The sequence below is a fragment of the Hypoxylon trugodes genome (assembly GCF_022578975.1).
Source record: "Hypoxylon trugodes strain CBS 135444 unplaced genomic scaffold F4822scaffold_5, whole genome shotgun sequence".
In the NCBI taxonomy this organism is placed as follows: Eukaryota; Fungi; Ascomycota; class Sordariomycetes; order Xylariales; family Hypoxylaceae; genus Hypoxylon; species Hypoxylon trugodes.
In genome coordinates, this window is record NW_026250020.1 from 408,640 (window position 1) to 424,727 (window position 16,088).

At 46.7% G+C, this 16,088-nt stretch overlaps 6 protein-coding genes across 6 annotated transcripts; 3 read left to right on the forward strand and 3 right to left on the reverse strand.

Annotated features, from left to right (window-relative positions):
• The first annotated feature begins 1 nt into the window (after window position 1).
• On the forward strand, window positions 2–1,540 carry F4822DRAFT_240810 (heterokaryon incompatibility protein-domain-containing protein). Its single transcript, XM_051454296.1, has one exon. It carries the CDS (start codon window positions 140–142, stop codon window positions 1,346–1,348), a length of 1,209 nt encoding a protein of 402 aa, XP_051314061.1. The 5' UTR covers window positions 2–139; the 3' UTR covers window positions 1,349–1,540.
• F4822DRAFT_240797 (ankyrin repeat-containing domain protein) lies at window positions 1,534–6,280 on the reverse strand. Its single transcript, XM_051454295.1, has 5 exons — window positions 5,676–6,280; window positions 5,596–5,620; window positions 4,969–5,535; window positions 2,937–4,909; window positions 1,534–2,871 (listed from the first exon to the last, which is right to left on the reverse strand). The coding sequence occupies exons 1-5, from the start codon at window positions 6,031–6,033 to the stop codon at window positions 2,159–2,161; spliced, it is 3,636 nt and encodes a 1,211-aa protein (XP_051314062.1). The 5' UTR covers window positions 6,034–6,280; the 3' UTR covers window positions 1,534–2,158.
• F4822DRAFT_240835 (prion-inhibition and propagation-domain-containing protein) lies at window positions 6,281–7,797 on the forward strand. The gene has a single exon (XM_051454297.1). The coding sequence runs from the start codon at window positions 6,529–6,531 to the stop codon at window positions 7,417–7,419; it is 891 nt and encodes a 296-aa protein (XP_051314063.1). The 5' UTR covers window positions 6,281–6,528; the 3' UTR covers window positions 7,420–7,797.
• Window positions 7,636–10,243, reverse strand: F4822DRAFT_240795 (uncharacterized protein). Its single transcript, XM_051454294.1, has 5 exons — window positions 9,487–10,243; window positions 8,826–9,429; window positions 8,498–8,756; window positions 8,129–8,427; window positions 7,636–8,064 (listed from the first exon to the last, which is right to left on the reverse strand). The coding sequence occupies exons 1-5, from the start codon at window positions 9,914–9,916 to the stop codon at window positions 7,863–7,865; spliced, it is 1,794 nt and encodes a 597-aa protein (XP_051314064.1). The 5' UTR covers window positions 9,917–10,243; the 3' UTR covers window positions 7,636–7,862.
• An 817-nt stretch (window positions 10,244–11,060) lies between these two features.
• Window positions 11,061–12,371, reverse strand: F4822DRAFT_240874 (uncharacterized protein). Its single transcript, XM_051454298.1, has 4 exons — window positions 12,297–12,371; window positions 11,998–12,234; window positions 11,245–11,938; window positions 11,061–11,185 (listed from the first exon to the last, which is right to left on the reverse strand). The coding sequence occupies exons 2-3, from the start codon at window positions 12,072–12,074 to the stop codon at window positions 11,374–11,376; spliced, it is 642 nt and encodes a 213-aa protein (XP_051314065.1). The 5' UTR covers window positions 12,075–12,234; window positions 12,297–12,371; the 3' UTR covers window positions 11,061–11,185; window positions 11,245–11,373.
• A 515-nt stretch (window positions 12,372–12,886) lies between these two features.
• On the forward strand, window positions 12,887–14,445 carry F4822DRAFT_240956 (HIRA-interacting protein 5). The gene is made up of 2 exons (XM_051454299.1): window positions 12,887–13,895; window positions 14,043–14,445. The coding sequence occupies exons 1-2, from the start codon at window positions 13,110–13,112 to the stop codon at window positions 14,202–14,204; spliced, it is 948 nt and encodes a 315-aa protein (XP_051314066.1). The 5' UTR covers window positions 12,887–13,109; the 3' UTR covers window positions 14,205–14,445.
• Window positions 14,446–16,088: the final 1,643 nt, after the last annotated feature.

Genomic DNA, 16,088 nt, shown 5'->3' on the forward strand with positions numbered 1-16,088 from the left:
ACACAGCCTCAAAGGGAGTAATCGGGCGCCCAAATTGCACCGAAAAGACGAAGTTACACGCATAATATCTTTAGAAAGCCTTGCACTTTATCCAGCGTGTCACTTTTCCAAGTTATATCGTTATTGTGTTATCCTCAATATGATTAGGTTAATTGATACCACGACACTGAAGTTCAAGAGAGTCGATAATGAAATTAGAGCGCATGGAAGATACGCTATCCTCTCTCATGTGTGGCTGGGTAAGGAACACGAAGTCTCATTCAAAGAACTGAAACTTCTATCTTCAACGAAGAAAGGGGCGATAAAAGTCCGAGAATTCTGCCGTGTCGCACGAGAAGTATATGGGCTGAAATACGCCTGGGTGGACACACGTTGTATTAATCACGATGATTTACGAGAAACCCAAACTGCTATTAATTCCATGTTCAGATGGTATAAAAAAGCGGCTGTCTGTATCGTCCATCTTTTTGAGCACGAAGATGCCCGTTCGTTTCCCGAGGCTCGTAAAGATCTCCCTCCTGAGAGTTGGTTTAAAAGAGCTTGGACGCTCCAAGAACTTTTAGCGCCGAAAAAGGTGCATTTCTACAATAAGAATTGGCACTTTATAGGCTCCAAAGTCGACTATGCTTCTGAAATAAGCACCATTACATCAATACCCGAGGAAGCCATCACGAATAAAAAGGAGCTTGGGACATATTCAGTAGCCCAGAGGATGTCTTGGGTCGCTGGCAGGAAGACTACCTACGGCGAAGATATTGCTTATTGCCTTTTGGGTATATTCGATATCATCGACTTGCCGAAGGAGTATGGTCTAGGGAACGGGGATCGTCCTCCGGCCGACGAGGCCTTTCGCCTCCTTCAGATGAAGATTATCGATAAATACGACGACCTTTCAATCTTCGCATGGTACGACCCTAAGCTCAAAGAAACGGAGAAGACTTACGACCTCCTCGCTCGTTCGCCCGAGTTATTCGCTGAATGTGGGGATTTCGTTAAAATCTCCCCATGCGTGCAGCAAATGGAGATTAAGAAGAATAAACTCCAGGTCACAGGGCAGCCACATCTATGCCTCGTAAAAGCTACATCAACAAATGAGGTTGAGCCGTGGGAAGGAGATACGTGGTATAATGACACCCTGACGGTTCCCTGGGGGGATGGCCCCCATCGGTGCGTGCTCTTGGTTAGCAGTCTCTGCGGGAATTTAATAGGAATTCACCTTGAGGAGGTATCCCATCACGTTTTTAGGAAATGTGCGAGCCCGATGCTACAATTGGACATGTATCGAACTGGATACGTCGGATTAGACGGTTACGAGATCATCTTGGATAGTGTCAGCACCAGCGTCTAGAATAACCGATACGCAATCTTGGAACCTATCAAAATATCCCCGACATTGCCGGCGTTTCAACACCATAACTACGACTACCCACCTCTACGACATGTATTCAAAATCAGGGTCGGTGTAACGTAAGTAGCGTTTGAACTTGTTCAATATTTCTGAGCAAGACTCTACATGCTTTGATCTCACTTCCGCTGACTTCTTTGGTCTTCTAGTTACCGATTTCGCCAATATTTTTCATATCCACAGCTTATCGCCTTTTGTTTCCTTCGCGCAGCAGCTTAGCTACTGCGTATTCTATGATATCCGGGGGCTAATATAAATAGTTACTTACTTTATAGAACTCAATAACCGCTAACATAAATGCCTCATACCTCTCAACCTTGACGAACCAGAGAATCATTATATCTTGACCCAGCACAATATCTGATTCCCGTCTTTGGAACTATATACTCTTTTCAACCACCCTCTCCCCCAGTTTGCCGTATACATTGAGGATTTTGGGCGACCCAGGTATGCTCTATATTATTATTGCGGGCTAACAAGAAATGAGGCGTCGAGCTTCCATCATCTATTTCTGTGATGTCTGGGTCTATCGCTTTTCACTAATCATCGTTGCTACTTATTCGAACTGACGAGAGAGAAAACTCCGAGGTGAGTATCTGTAGAAAAGCTACTGTAGCCTGTCTTTCAACACTGCCCTTCCTCACTGACGTTACTCTTATAACCGAGAACGTAAGTAACTTGAAGATAAATACGTGCCGGATAATAACAATGTTACAACGAATATTTAATATAATATAATTAGTTTTTATGTTATCAACTCCCCGGACTTTCACGTCTCATCTCTATTACCGGGGTGTCCTCATTCCGGACTTCCCTATTCTCCGGCACTATACCAAGCTGTTCCTTAATTTCTTCACAAAACTTCTTCGCTTCTTCCGTAGTTATATCATCTTCGAGTTCCTCCAGCCAATCCACTGCAGCTCTCTTAAGCCTTGTCCGGTCCTTCGATGAAAGATCCTGTCTGCTATGAGCCCGTCGCAGGAAAGCCTGAATCTGTTTGAGATCCTCTAGTTCTTGTTTTGAATAATCCGGCTCACTCTCGGAGTCGGATTCGGGCTCGTCATCGCCATCATCACCCTCGTCGCTCTCATCATATCTCTCAGGTCCGGTTACCTTCCCTAGTATCTCTCTCGCTGTCTTAGCCCCTGCGTGAATTAGTATGTCCGCGATAACTGTCTGGTTCGTTTTTCGCGCCATATCCAACGGCGTCGTCGATACATCAGACATGGCGTTTACATCGGCGCCGGCGTCTATTAGTACACGGACGCATTCGAGGTGACCATTATTCGCAGCCCAGTGCAAGGGCGCCCAATCGAATCTAGTTTTGATAGACGGGTCGACACCGCTTTCGAGTAAGAAGCGCACCATTTTTATATCGCCACCTGCCGCCGCTGAATACAACTTAGTGACGCCGTGCATCCCCTTTACATTAGGGTCAGCGCCCGCGCGGCGTAGAACATCGAGAACTATGCCGCAAATGTTAGTGTTAATTGTTGAGAGTTCCTTTTTTCTTTTGTTGTTGTTGGCTTACCTTCACGATGTTCCATATCTAAACTACACGACCACGGCGTCTGCCAATCGTCATTCCTCAAATCAACATTCGCTTTCGCTCCGAGAAGAATCTTGACAATATCGACGTGGTTTCTGGATGCTGCTCGGTGAAGCGGGGTATCACCCCCGAACCCTCGCATATTCACATTCGCGCCCTCCTCAAGTAGTGCTTGGACGGAAATTGGTTGGCTGAGTTCGACCGCTAGAAATAGGGCTAATATGTGAAATACGGAGTTTCGTGCCGTGAGATCAATCTTGCCCTCGTGTACTAGTTGTTTAATAGTGTCGGCGTCGCCGGTCATCGCTGCCTCGAGTAATTGAAGACTATCTTTCATGTCTTCAGATGCCTGCGACTCGGTGTTTCGTAGAGGTCCCTTGTTTGGGGCGACAAGTTGTTGGTCTTGAGAGTTCGCTTTCAACTTCCCCATAGCTGAGACTTGCTCTACGAATAGCATAATGATAATTAGTATATTCGAAGTCGCTGTAATGATCACTTCTAGAAATATCACATAATCCCATCTGTGAACGGGAGGTTGTAGTGGGGGGCCTCGTGCATGGGTGATCAAGTTCTGTACCACATCTCCTCGTTTGTTCTGAGCTGCGTGTAGCAACACGTACGGGCCTTCAACTGACATTAGATCAAGGGTTGCGTTGTGGTCGAGGAGGATCAGAACGATGTCCCAATGACCTTCAACGACTGCCATGATCAATGGGGTCCTATTCCATTGATCAATAGCATTAATTTGCTCAGCTGTCTCGGGGATTCCTAATAGTACTGTGACTATGGGCACCCATCCGAGGAACGCCGCTAAATGTATTGGCGTAATCTCACGGAAACTCCTAGCTGCCCCCCGAAATAATGGAGCACTTGATGCGTCAAGTATGCTTGATTCATCTTGATCATCGCTTTCATATTCAGGATCTAAATCTGGTGTATTGTTTTCGACGGCGGGAGACGATGTCTCTGTAGGAGATTCTGGCGAGGATGACGAAGAACTGGACCTTACTTCAGAGTCCGAGTCAGTGCCATCGAGGACATCTTGAATAATCCAATCTATCTCTCTTTCTGAATCTTCGGCGTCAGAGTCGTAAGGGTCCATGCGGCGAGTATCCGAACCATGGTCGCTGGCTAGATCGGAGCCATCCTCGCTTTCCGGTGAATAAGGCATAATGGACTGAGGGTAATACGCTGAAGGCATATCGTGTGCCCACATTATGCGCAGCAAGAAATTCCTCTTCGAGCGGGTTTGGAGCAGGTTTGTCAATGGTTTCAGTATATCTTCTGTTTCTGCTTCGTGTGCTATTTCCCGAAGATGGTATCCTAGAAAGGGCCCTGCGTAGTCCGCGAATGGAAATATGCTCCGCTTCTCAATCAGAGTCAAAGGTCGGGGGAGGGGGCGGTGGGATTGATATAGTTGAAGCAATTTGGTAGGGTTGTAATCTTCCAGGTTATCGTCATATTCTGCGTATGACATCTGATTGTCCTCGTCATCCGGTTGCTCTAAGGCTGGGAGGGAGAGATAAGCGATGCATCTCTGGGAGATCTCAGAATGAAACCCAGGAAATAGTGTATCGCTTCTCACATCAAAGAAATTTTGAGCAGTTATATGAATGAGCGAGACGACGCCATTCACGATAGTCACAAGCCCCCCGCAGAAATCTCTCAGATCATCCTCTCGATAAATCTGATCGAAATCAAAAATTAGATTCCCTGGTTTGATAGCAAGGGCATGCTGAAGCTCTTCAATCCGCAGGGGTCGACAACTCGAAACGATCCATGCTAAAGTGTCAAAAGCAAGCTTCGCCTTTCCTGGTTCTATCTTCTTGATTCTATCAAGAGTATGCTGATACATCTCATCGATACTATTAGGAAGGCTCCGCGTCTCTTCGCGCAGTCCACTGAGAGTCAAGGCGGATGCCAATACTTGCATCTGAAGACTAGCAAGCAAAAACCTAGAAACTTAAGGGTTAGAGGACGCGATATTAAGAATCGGGGGGGTTGGGGTACTCACATGCCGTCGCAGGCGTTGCGGACCGCAGTTTTCACTTCATATAACAGAGTGGGATCATCTTCCAAATACTGCTTTAAGCGAGGCTTGGTTCCGAATTCATGGTCGATATATAGATCCACATCGCTCGAATTGGCCTTGATTTCTTTCTTTTCAAAACCTTCGGATATAAATTTGAACTCGTCTAGTAGCCGTGAGGTAAAGAGGATGCTAAGATTGTCACGCTGCCGCTTGAGCTCCTCCACCAAACGAGACCTGTAGCTAGACGGGCACTCGTCTAGCGCGTCTATTACGATGTATATTTGGCGATCTTTGCTTAACTCGTGGAGTAGGTCTGATAAATCCTTGACTGTAGCAGAGGCGTCGCCTTGGTCGCGGCGCGTCCAAAGTTTTAAAAGCGGTGGCGGCAGGGGTTCCTCATCTTGGACGATCTGTTTGATGATACTCCCAAGTAGCTGTTCGATTGTGCGTGGTTCCTTATAACTAAGATATAGATAGGCAACCACGGGACTATCGGGTGAACGTTTGAGGTTTCTCCGGAGCTCTAATAAACGAGATATAATGACGGAACTGTACCCAGAGTAGGGTTAATACGACTAGCCATAATTGGCGGTATTTGGCATCACTCACGCGAGTACCGTCTTTCCCGCGCCGGCTGCGATAATCAAGTTAGTCATTTCGATTTCGCGAACTAGAACAGATAGACTCACGCATTCCAAAGTACCACAATTTGCGAATCTTACGTGATGCCCAATCGTCGAACGTATCGGATTCTAGTAGCCATTTGCCAGCATATTGTCCATCAGAAGAAGCTTGAGACTGCTCGGAAACGCGCGATTTGTCCTGGACACGATCGTGGTCAATTTCCACATTCAAAGGCGAAAGCCATTTCAGGATACCGGGGCGACGGGATTCGAAAGTAGAAGCCCGTCTCATAAGAAATGTATTATAATTAGTATTATAGCTGTTTCCATTATGAACTCGAGCATCGCCGCTGATATTTTGAGACTGAATTGTGAAAGACGTCTTAAGTGTTGGCGATGGTGCACTGTGCTCCAAGGTAGCCATTTTGAAATCGCACGAAACAAGGATCACATTGGGGGCAAGAGTTAAGAGCCTAGGTCTGTCCTAGTTTCAAGAGCCCGAGCTGAAGCTATATCCATGGGCCGCACATAAGAGCGAGAAAAGGAATATCGATTTAATTGCTGGCGGCAATGCAAGGCTGGCGTTGGAGGATCCTGCATATATACATCAATCACATCATTTATAGTCGTCTCAGATAGGAGAGCGGCTGAATAATTATCGCGGGCCATCTTAATAACCTTGGAAGGTAAAGCCGCGACCGTCCGGTCGCATTCTTACTTTTAGTACACCAATCGGGCGACGATCTGGGGTTACGATCGGCGATTATCTATTCAGCTGGTAGGGGTTGGTGAGCATCTTCTGCTTTGGGCTAGGCAGGCGCATATATTGCAACGAGAAGAGACCATCGTTAATGTATAAATTGACGGCGGGAACCAGGTTGGACAATTGAGGAGCTAATTAGCAAGCTTATATCAAACAATGGCAGAAGCTTTCGGCATCGTATCTGGCGCAGTTGGCATCGCTGGTATCTTCAGCACTTGCGTGGAATGTTTCGACTACATTCAGATTGGGCGTCGCTTCGGCAAGGACTTCCAGACCGAGCTGCTCACGCTCAGCCTGCTTAAACTCCGACTCTCGCGATGGGGTGAGGCTGTCCACATTAACGAAGACAATCAATTAGGCCAACCGGAATCGTTAAGAGACAATGTTGGACTCGCCAAAGATACGCTTTACCAAATTTTAGTTCTTCTCGCCGACTCCGAAAAAGTCTCAAGTAGATATCGTCTCACGGCGAAAGTAGGGGAAGACCTGTCATCGCTTTCGAGTACTGATTTAGAAGCGAACCTCGGCGCTTTGGACAACCGTATGCGAAAGTTGGCCGCTAAGAGACAGAAACGTACCGGCCTTGGCAAGTTAACAAGGTGGGCGCTGTACGATAAAGAGCACTACTCAAAGCTTGTTGAAGATATCTCCAAGCTGCTCACGAATCTCGAAGAGACATTCTCCGTACCAGAAGCCAACGCCCACTCGTTGCTAGCACAACGGGATATTGAACAGGTCAGCGGCGATACTAAAGAAGAGCAAGAGGCTGCGGTGAAGACTCTTCAGCAATTAGCCCCTGGGGTCGATAATGTCTTAAAAGAGAAGGTACCCGCTGTGGCTGCAACCCGAGGGATTTCTATTGGATCTATAGTGATCGAGGAAAATGCACGGGTACGAGATGGCAAGTTTGTGGGCGCCGCCTGGAAAGGCGTAGCAAATCTGCCACAGGGCGGTGACAGCATAGCCATAGGGTCCGCACAGGTAAAGGGGAACGCTAGGGTTATGAATGGTGATACTTATGGAGATAGGGATACGTTTTGGGATTAGAAATTGGATTTGGTATTGGAATGATGAATGGGAGAGAGGAGTTGAGAATATCGTGGACGGCGGACTTCGGAGTTATTAAGCGGACCGTCTTAAATTGCTCGTGTAACATAGGCTTTCCGTCTGATACCGTTTACTTCAACTGTTACCGTTTTTATCTTTTGTAAAACCCCAACCCCCCAAATTTACGAACTTCTGACGTCATAAAAAGAAAAGCAAAACACAGCAATATGTAGAAGCTACCACGAGCAGACGAGAGTCTAAAAAGTATTCGGATGATAACTATCGAGGAGTACAATAGATCCGGCTCGATCCCCAACTCTCAAGGAGATCGGATGACTAGAGTAAAAGCGACATTATGGGCTTGATAGGTCTGCCACATATCCACCTACGAAGTGATTATACATACTATACCATGACGTCCTCATACGCGAGTAACCGGACAACTACCTCACTCTTTTCCATTCAACAAATCGCTCGACTCCAGTAGCGCCCGAAGCTAGAAGCCCGTCGAACTCCTCCTGGGCACCGGGTTCGCCAGGGCGAAGTTTCAAGCTCATAGGCCACGCATCTCCTATCGTATTATGTTCCTTCATGACCACTCCCAGTTCCTCGGCAGCCTGACGGAATCGTTGATCAACCATGTACCTATATAGAGTTAGCTTTAATCCTCCTTAACTCTTAGGATGGATCGAAAGTATGTGCCACGTACCTGCGAAAGAACTTTTCTGGGTTAAAAGTGAGGCTCCGTGCGTCCCATATGCGGTACATCTCGGCACCCTGGGGATTGGCTACGATATTCCTTTCTGATATGTTAAGATACTTCTTAATGAGTTCCACGCCGTGCCTCTCGTTATCAAGCCCGTCACGCTTGGAGGTTTCGATGATTGCGTTCAGATACACGGTGATGAGAGTAGCGTGTAGGTTCCGCTGCGGTGGTTTGAGTAAGGGGATGAGGCAGCGCAGGGTTTCCCGCGTCCCCAACCAACATACATCAGAGATGTTTGATGCCTGTTTGGATTAGCGTTTTCGTTCACCATACGAAGAGCCACAAAGAGCCACAAAGAGTATGGCCGCTCACCTCTATCCTGTCAAATGAGCCCTTCTCCACGAGCTGATCCAGATCTGCGACATCGATATTAAGCACCTCAAAATGTATCTTCCCGGTAGCAACTCGCCGTATAAAAGCGCTCAATACGCCCCGAATATGCCAGAACAACTTCCCATACAAGTCTTCGCCTGCTCGAAATGGTGTTGCTCTAACCTTACCTATGGGCCAGCCATCCAAGGGGTCTGCTTTATCATCCATCGGCCAGCAATCTGCTGCCTGGAATAAGGTCCTATCACATATTAGATCCGAGTATCCCAGCATCAAAGTGTAGGAATGGTGTGTGATTGAAAATGCTCACGGATTAGGTATATCGAACTTCAAACGCGGATGCCCAAAAGGCAGAAGTATACCATCCTCTCGGAAACGCTGCCTAGCGACGCGCATAGACGGCGAAGCATCCTTAAATCCCCATCGGTCTCGATAGTCCTGCCTCTCGGGCGCCAACATAGTAGCGATGCGAACATCCCTAGCTTTCGCTGCGGTAAGATGTTCAGGTACTTCAAGGAACTTTAGTAGCTGACTCCAAGTATCCCTCTCAATAGATACGTCGAGTGAAGCCCCTGACTGAAAGTCCCACTTCTTTCTTAGCACATCTCCCGACTCCCTGAAGGGAGTCCAGAAGCATGCTTCTTTGACGAGTGGCTTTACTTTAGATTCGAGTTGAGATAGCATGTCCGATGTAATCATGGCGGAGTACCAGACGTGTATGAGGGTCTCGGCCAGATTATCAATACTAGCTTCATCTGATGCTTCCTCTAGGGACTTCAGCATGAGCAGTAGTAGAATGACATTTCTCAACGCGACAACCGGGTCCCTATCGTTCAAGGTTATTTTCACTTGGTGGTCAAACCCCTCTGGAAGACATTGGACAGTCTTGGCAGCGTTCCTTAGATCTCCCGATGCTATATCAAGTTAAAACCTCGATTTGAGAAGAACGGAATAGCCTATCAGAGACGCACCGGCAAACAGAATGGATATATCTTTATCATAGTCCGACCCCTCATTCCGGGGTAAGTTAAGCACATCCATCGCAGGTGTATTACCCCAAAGATGTCTATTCATCCCAAACGGGTTGTGGATGTTAGTGGCGGCCGCCCCCTGAGCCCACGCAGGGTCCCGGCGGTCGCGGTCCCAGGCCGGAAGCCAGCTTTCTTTCCTCATTGGGGATTTGCATGCTTTCTTGTGTTCGCTCCAATGCTTTACTTGGCAATCACGACCGCAGTACTTTGCATGGCATCGATTAGTATCCCAATATTTGACTGTGAAGGAGTGTCTACTCACCAGTACCAATTTACAGCTACCACAGGCCAGCTTGCCTTCATTGGGGCATACACCGTCTCCATCTTTCCAGTTAGCACACGCAGCCGGCGGCAATGTATTAGCTTGCATTGTACGTTCCCCTTTTTGCGACTAGGCGAATTTGTAGTTAGTCAATAAGTCGTCTGCCTATAATATCGCGCAATAAAGATGAATCCTATATAATGTGAACGCAGGCAGCCGTAGATGCGGCAAAACGCAGGTGTATCCGCGATTTCCCGCATGGGCTGTGCCGTACGACATCGGGGACATGCATAATTAACAGTTAACAGACTCGGGAAGTTCCCAACGCAACCTTACTCGCTACCAGAGCCCCTCCTGGCCCGGAACCAACGACCCATAGGTCCCTTCACACCTCCTCCGTTTGACACAATGGCGAACCCCGAGGATCGACTGGTCAGTCACAGAATACGTGGTTCGTTATCAGCTTCTTTCGTTGCCATCTTTTGCTACCCAGCATACGTTGTTAGGCCCTTAGATAATATAGTCGTTATATCCGATAGGCCCATACCTATATCACCAATGTTTTCTGCTGCCAAGACTAAAGTCGTAGTTTCTTATAACTTCTAACAAATTGTGGTCAAATAGAAGGCCATTAATAGCCGCTGTTGTCAACCCAACGGAGTCCTGATCAAAATCTAGACCCCCTGGTGCGAGAGGAAAGGACAGCCCGAAGCCTTATTAGGTTGTCTTAATTCAAGATCCATAACCAGTACACCTAGGTACCCACAAAGGTACTTTGAGGCATTTCAAAAAATACAAAGTACTTCCTACTGCAGCAATGTATATTACGTGATGAGTCCATTAGCTAACTTGTTAGCAAGTAGCTGCGCGCATCCGACGAGGTACACTACTGATCAAGTCTGTTTATTGAATTCGTGTTTTTCTATTTGGATTAACGAGCCAAGTCATCCTTTGACATCAGTGTGGTGCAATTTAATTTATTATATACTATTACTTTGAGGTGAATGTGTAAGCGTCAAGGGGTAATATGCTGCTACTTGAGCTATAAGCGAAATATTCGTTGCTGTAGTTGGATTTTTATTTTTAACTGTGAACTAGAAGTTATATGTAGCCACGAGTAACTCGTCTAGATGCATCTACAGCCGTATCCAGTGGACTCCTTCGTATAGTAATTTAGCGGTAGCATCCAGTATTGGTGCCACAATATCTACCCGAATCTGGTAAATTTGGCCGTGAGGTATAGAATGAGCCACAAGCTAGATTGCGGCGGGATAACTTTCTCGTCTCAACTCAATTATGGCAATTGAATATACTTCCAAACAGAGCATCAAACTCCGTTCGAATGATTTGGGCCGATGATGCGTGAGTCGAAGGGAGCTAATTTAATATTAGTCGGGGCTATCCCAACGACACGGGGTAAACAATAACGGACTTACAAGCAGGGATTCATTCTTTGGCGCATCTTCATGTGGCTTTGGGAGGGAACCTTAAGACGGTGTGCACGGAAGCGATATATTACCGAATTTCCTATTGGAGTGACCGACAACTAGCAAAGTGAAACAGCTTCAACGTGCATCGGAGCCCTCGGCGCGCATAAGTTCTCCAATGGTTTTGGCGTCATCTTGTGCGAGTTGCTGTCGGGTATCGGCGGCTGCTTTCTTAGACAAGTAGAGCTGGACCAATTCGCAATACTCCCTGAGCGCGTCTCTATCGTCCCCCGGAGTTTCTCTAGTCCGACGGAGCGCCTCTACCCCATTTTCGTACCCAATGTCTTTTGTCCAGGGCTGATTCGCCTTACGATTGCCTCTGTTTGACCCGAGTAATTTGTTGTTGGTACCATCATTGCTCGTCGGAGGATCTGTGGCTGCAGCAATATTCCAAAGCAAACGTTCTAGATTCGGGTATCGTCGAATGAGCATTTTGTACTCTGGCATGTCAGCGATCTCCGACCGCTTGAAGTCCGTGGACTGCGGTGAACCATCTTCAGCATGTGAAGAATTTTGAAGATTAGAATCGAGTTTGGTATCATCGGTTGATACCGCAGGGGCGCTATTTGTTTGCACTGTCGTAGGAGATTCTTCTATTGGTGGGTGACTATCCCGGTGTTCTCGGAAGCATGGAAGTGAGCAGCTAAAAAGAAACGATGAGAGAACGTTCATGAAAAGTCTTCAGCATGCAGTCAAACTTACGTGTACAAGTTGCAGCGGCCGCATTTGTATTTTCCTTCTGTCTCATTACAGACGAGACATGTCTTAGCGTTCGCCATAGTCTTAACGAGGCCCAGAATTTGCACAGAATAGGCAGCCCGAAGATCAATGACCTAAAGATAAGGATTTAGATTGTGTAGTCCTCGAGTTTGTCCACTATATCATTTGATTCCAGGTGACAGAAAAGTCTACGTTTTTGTTGAAAATCCCGTTGCCGCACTGTGTTAATGTCAGTAACTGGGGAAACAATAAACACTAGGATATGACTAGAAGAAACATACTATAACATGAGGCACTAGGTATTTTTATCGCAAGAACTGGATACCCTTCAATTGAAATATAGTCCGTATGATCAAGCGAGGAACGTGAGTCCCCTCTTCTGCCTCCCGTTTTTCGTTGAAATCACACACTGTGCAATTGCTCTTAAACGCGAACTGATGGAGGGGGTTATGCCCTCTTTCCGTGAACTTTAGTAATAAGTATCTAGATCACCAAGTATGAAGCTGCCTATATCGCTACTGACTGGACGATTTATAGGGAATTGTTGTTTATGTCCAAATGGAAAGTAGCATGAGTGGAATGTTGTCGATGTCGACTCTGGAGAATCTATTAGGGACCTCAAATATGGTGACTGTGTGAGTGGTTGAAATGTTGTTAGAGCGAACCTTGAATATTAATATATTGACCCTCTGCGCCTTGCTAGGGAATCAAATAATGAGGCTGAATATTGTAGAAAGGATCGTGAAGATCGACGAGTTAGGGGAGAGAACGGCGAAACTAAGTTGCTAGGTACATCGGCAAAGTCGCGGCGGGGAGACCCACTATATGTGACAGGCCAATCAAAACCTTTCTAAATCCATTTTTGTGTAAGGATGTGCGTCATTGCCACTGGATTGATAAGCAGCGATATTTCTTTAGTTGCTCTTATCGGCGCAATTCGGCATTTTTAGAACAAATCTACCAACATCAAAAATCCCGATCGCATTCGCACCTAAGGATTGGTCATAACCTGAGTTATTTCTACCTAAGATTTCCATCGCCTACTCCCTACATTGCTACTACATTGAGAATTTCCAGTATCTAAGGGGAGGAATATGCCTTCCACCAACCGACTCGTTCGGCCCGCAGCCGCTCTGCTATCTACAACGACGAAGAGGGTCCAGCCTTGCACTTATGGTCGGCTATACGAAATATCGAGACAGGCACATACAAGTTCGCGATCGTTAGGCATAACACTACAGCCTCGGCCAGTAGCACCTACGACTACAAGACTACCGACAATTGCGCCCCGAGGCGCCCGGAGTATCTTTATACAGACGGAAGTCACACCGAACGCCGATGCGCTGAAGTTCTTACCGAATCATAATGTCATACCTCCTGAGGTATCTACGCCTTTCATAGAATATCTCAACCCACGAAGTACGATCGCACCGCCGTATCCATCGCCACTCGCTGCGGAATTGATGAACATCGACGGCGTAACATCCGTCTTCTACGGCCCCGACTTCATCACAGTGACGAAATCGCCGGATGCGAATTGGATACATATCAGGCCCGAAGTCTTCAGCTTAATCACTGAAGCTATAACGTCGGGGCAAGAAATAGTCACAGTGACCAAAAAGGAGGGCGCAGAAGATGGCCAAGAAGCGACCGATGAGGATACCTTAAGCTACAATGAAAACGATAGCGAAGTTGTAGGCATGATCAAAGAGCTCCTAGAAACTCGGATAAGACCTGCGATCCAGGAAGACGGTGGCGATATCGAGTTCCGTGGTTTCGATGATGGATACGTAAAGCTAAAGCTCAGGGGAGCATGCCGGACTTGTGATTCGAGCACGGTCACCTTGAAAAATGGAATTGAGGGCATGCTAATGCATTATGTGAGTATACCCCTTTGGATTTTCAACCGAAAGCGGCCTGCTGTATCCTCGTGTCGTTGAGCGATCACATCATATCCCTTATTATTACAAGATATCGTTGAAAATCATCAGCCGCTTGATGGAACACATTGCTAACAAACCATGCAGATTGAGGAGGTCAAAGGAGTACATCAGATCATGGACCAAGAAGAAGAGATTGCGATGCAAGAATTCGCAAAATTCGAAGAGAAGCTTCGAGCACAAAAAGGACCAGATGCAGTTCCACCTACAACACCTGGCAAAGACTCACTGGATTCCGTCCCGGGATAAGCTCGCCCTTAGACGTACTTCATCCGATTGATTGTATGCTTTAGAAAACGTCACATCTTCAAGTACGTCATTGGAATATAATTACGAACGATACCCTAGACGTTCGTTTTGGAAAATACGACCTCGGTCACCAACTTTAGCTAGGTTTTTGACAATCTCGTATATTCAGCAAAGTTCGCCGCTAGTGACCGTTATTAAAAAAAAAGAATGTGTGTGTGCTTGAAAAAGCGTTGAGGAGTGAAAAAAGCTAATGCGTTCGCCGGTGTATGTGCGAGTGTCCATCTTCTGCCGCCCTGTACGATATTGGGTTTCCCTCTTCCTTTCCCATAGAGAACCCTATCCGTCATTATCTAGGTAGGCCACTTGGTAATTGGGCCAATATTAGCTTTTAAATGACCATTCAGCGATGAGCTGCTGCATGTCGAGCTAAGATTCGCTAGGATCGTCCTTGCGTCTTTCCCCCGAGCCTCATTCTCCCGCAATGTTTTTTTCTCGTTTCTTTCCTTTTCAAGTCCCGACACTAGACAGCGGTAGATGGTTCCGTCGGTCTGCGTATCGTAGGTTTTCCCACAATTCGAAAGGGGGTGGCACCACTCGATGCTACCACCACTACCACCACCACCGGAAAGGAGCAGGAAGCATATTGGGCTGTGGCGGGCATCGATTCGCAACCGGTGTAGCGATTGGAGGCGAGGGATGGTCTAGGGTCACATGGGTAACGTGCAGCTCCCCCAAGCTTCCTGCCCACGAAACCTCCCCCCATGAATTATGCACGATGGAGGCCGGCTGTGTTGGTTGTAAGGGTTACAATACGTCCAACCCCGCAAAATTCGACCAAGGGCGTACGTCAAGCTGCATGGCAGGCTATGGCCGTCCCCAATGTGTGCATATTTGGTCTAGTAGGGCTTCCTTTCTCGAGCATCATTACCACTTAATACCTCCTACTTTAGCTACCGTATTGCTGTAGGGTTTAATGGTCCAAACTTAGGATAGCGGGAATATCAGGATTCGGTTCGCCCTGGATTCAACTTTTCGCCTTGTGCTATCTACTACATATGATGTACGTATGTCATCTTTACACCTCACTTACGACATAGATGCTTCATGCAATTAAATGAGTCTCGGGAATGAAGAATAGCCCATTTGAAGAGTAGTGGCCAGTTATGTCCATCAAAAGCGGCATTCTGTACCCCGAAATTAGCTACTATTTCCAGTCACGGGGCTCTGGGTGAGACACAAGATTGTGCGTGGTTTCCAAGATACGTGCATATAGATGCTAGCTTTAGATGTTGTGTGAGGTCGGCAAGGCAGATTCTCTCCGTGTGGAGCAATATGATCGCTCACTCTCTTCCGTCCTCCAGTGGGCCGATAAATTTAGTGTGATGAGTATTAGAATATTCGTCAATAGGTTAGTAATTATTTTGAGGTTGTGTTGGCTTTTGTACTATAAGTTAGGTAACGACGGGTGTTGTTGAGAAGTCTATCTCAAGGATCTCTTGATGCGATACTTTTAACTAACCCAAACATCTCCGGGAACCTGAATATGTCAGTGGCTGCATCAATTAAAGCAGAGCACGTGAGGTGATTTGGTCTCACAGCTAACGGACTGAATCTTTCTTTGCCCTACATGGACGAGCAGAATAGCTCCATATAATGTGTGGTAGATCCTAGCAAATATGTAAGCCTGTGCGAATCGAAGCCACAAAACTGCGAGAATCCATTGCTGCTTTTGCGGATCGATTAGGAAATGATGCAAAGATCAAATACTATGCATTTTTTTTTGTTCTCTAATAAGTAGGCCTTACTCCAAGACACATCGGAGTCTGGCGGGTAGGGTTGGAAAGAAATGATCAAAGAATCTGGGATAATGTCCTCTAAAGAATC

What these genes read in the sequence shown, in the direction of transcription:
- F4822DRAFT_240956 (XM_051454299.1), top strand. Translation starts at nt 13,110, where the DNA reads ATGCCTTCCACCAACCGACTCGTTCGGCCCGCAGCCGCTCTGCTATCT. An exon ending in AGGGCATGCTAATGCATTAT is followed by an intron (nt 13,896 to 14,042) that starts GTGAGTATACCC and finishes CAAACCATGCAG; the next exon opens with ATTGAGGAGGTCAAAGGAGT.
- F4822DRAFT_240795 (XM_051454294.1), bottom strand. Translation starts at nt 9,916, where the DNA reads ATGCAAGCTAATACATTGCCGCCGGCTGCGTGTGCTAACTGGAAAGAT. An exon ending in AAGTTCGATATACCTAATCC is followed by an intron (nt 8,757 to 8,825) that starts GTGAGCATTTTC and finishes AATATGTGATAG; the next exon opens with GACCTTATTCCAGGCAGCAG. An exon ending in GCTCATTTGACAGGATAGAG is followed by an intron (nt 8,428 to 8,497) that starts GTGAGCGGCCAT and finishes TAATCCAAACAG; the next exon opens with GCATCAAACATCTCTGATGT.
- F4822DRAFT_240874 (XM_051454298.1), bottom strand. Translation starts at nt 12,074, where the DNA reads ATGGCGAACGCTAAGACATGTCTCGTCTGTAATGAGACAGAAGGAAAA. An exon ending in GGCCGCTGCAACTTGTACAC is followed by an intron (nt 11,939 to 11,997) that starts GTAAGTTTGACT and finishes GTTTCTTTTTAG; the next exon opens with CTGCTCACTTCCATGCTTCC.
- F4822DRAFT_240810 (XM_051454296.1), top strand. Translation starts at nt 140, where the DNA reads ATGATTAGGTTAATTGATACCACGACACTGAAGTTCAAGAGAGTCGAT.
- F4822DRAFT_240835 (XM_051454297.1), top strand. Translation starts at nt 6,529, where the DNA reads ATGGCAGAAGCTTTCGGCATCGTATCTGGCGCAGTTGGCATCGCTGGT.
- F4822DRAFT_240797 (XM_051454295.1), bottom strand. Translation starts at nt 6,033, where the DNA reads ATGGCTACCTTGGAGCACAGTGCACCATCGCCAACACTTAAGACGTCT. An exon ending in ATTGTGGTACTTTGGAATGC is followed by an intron (nt 5,621 to 5,675) that starts GTGAGTCTATCT and finishes TGATTATCGCAG; the next exon opens with CCGGCGCGGGAAAGACGGTA. An exon ending in CGCAACGCCTGCGACGGCAT is followed by an intron (nt 4,910 to 4,968) that starts GTGAGTACCCCA and finishes TTAAGTTTCTAG; the next exon opens with GTTTTTGCTTGCTAGTCTTC.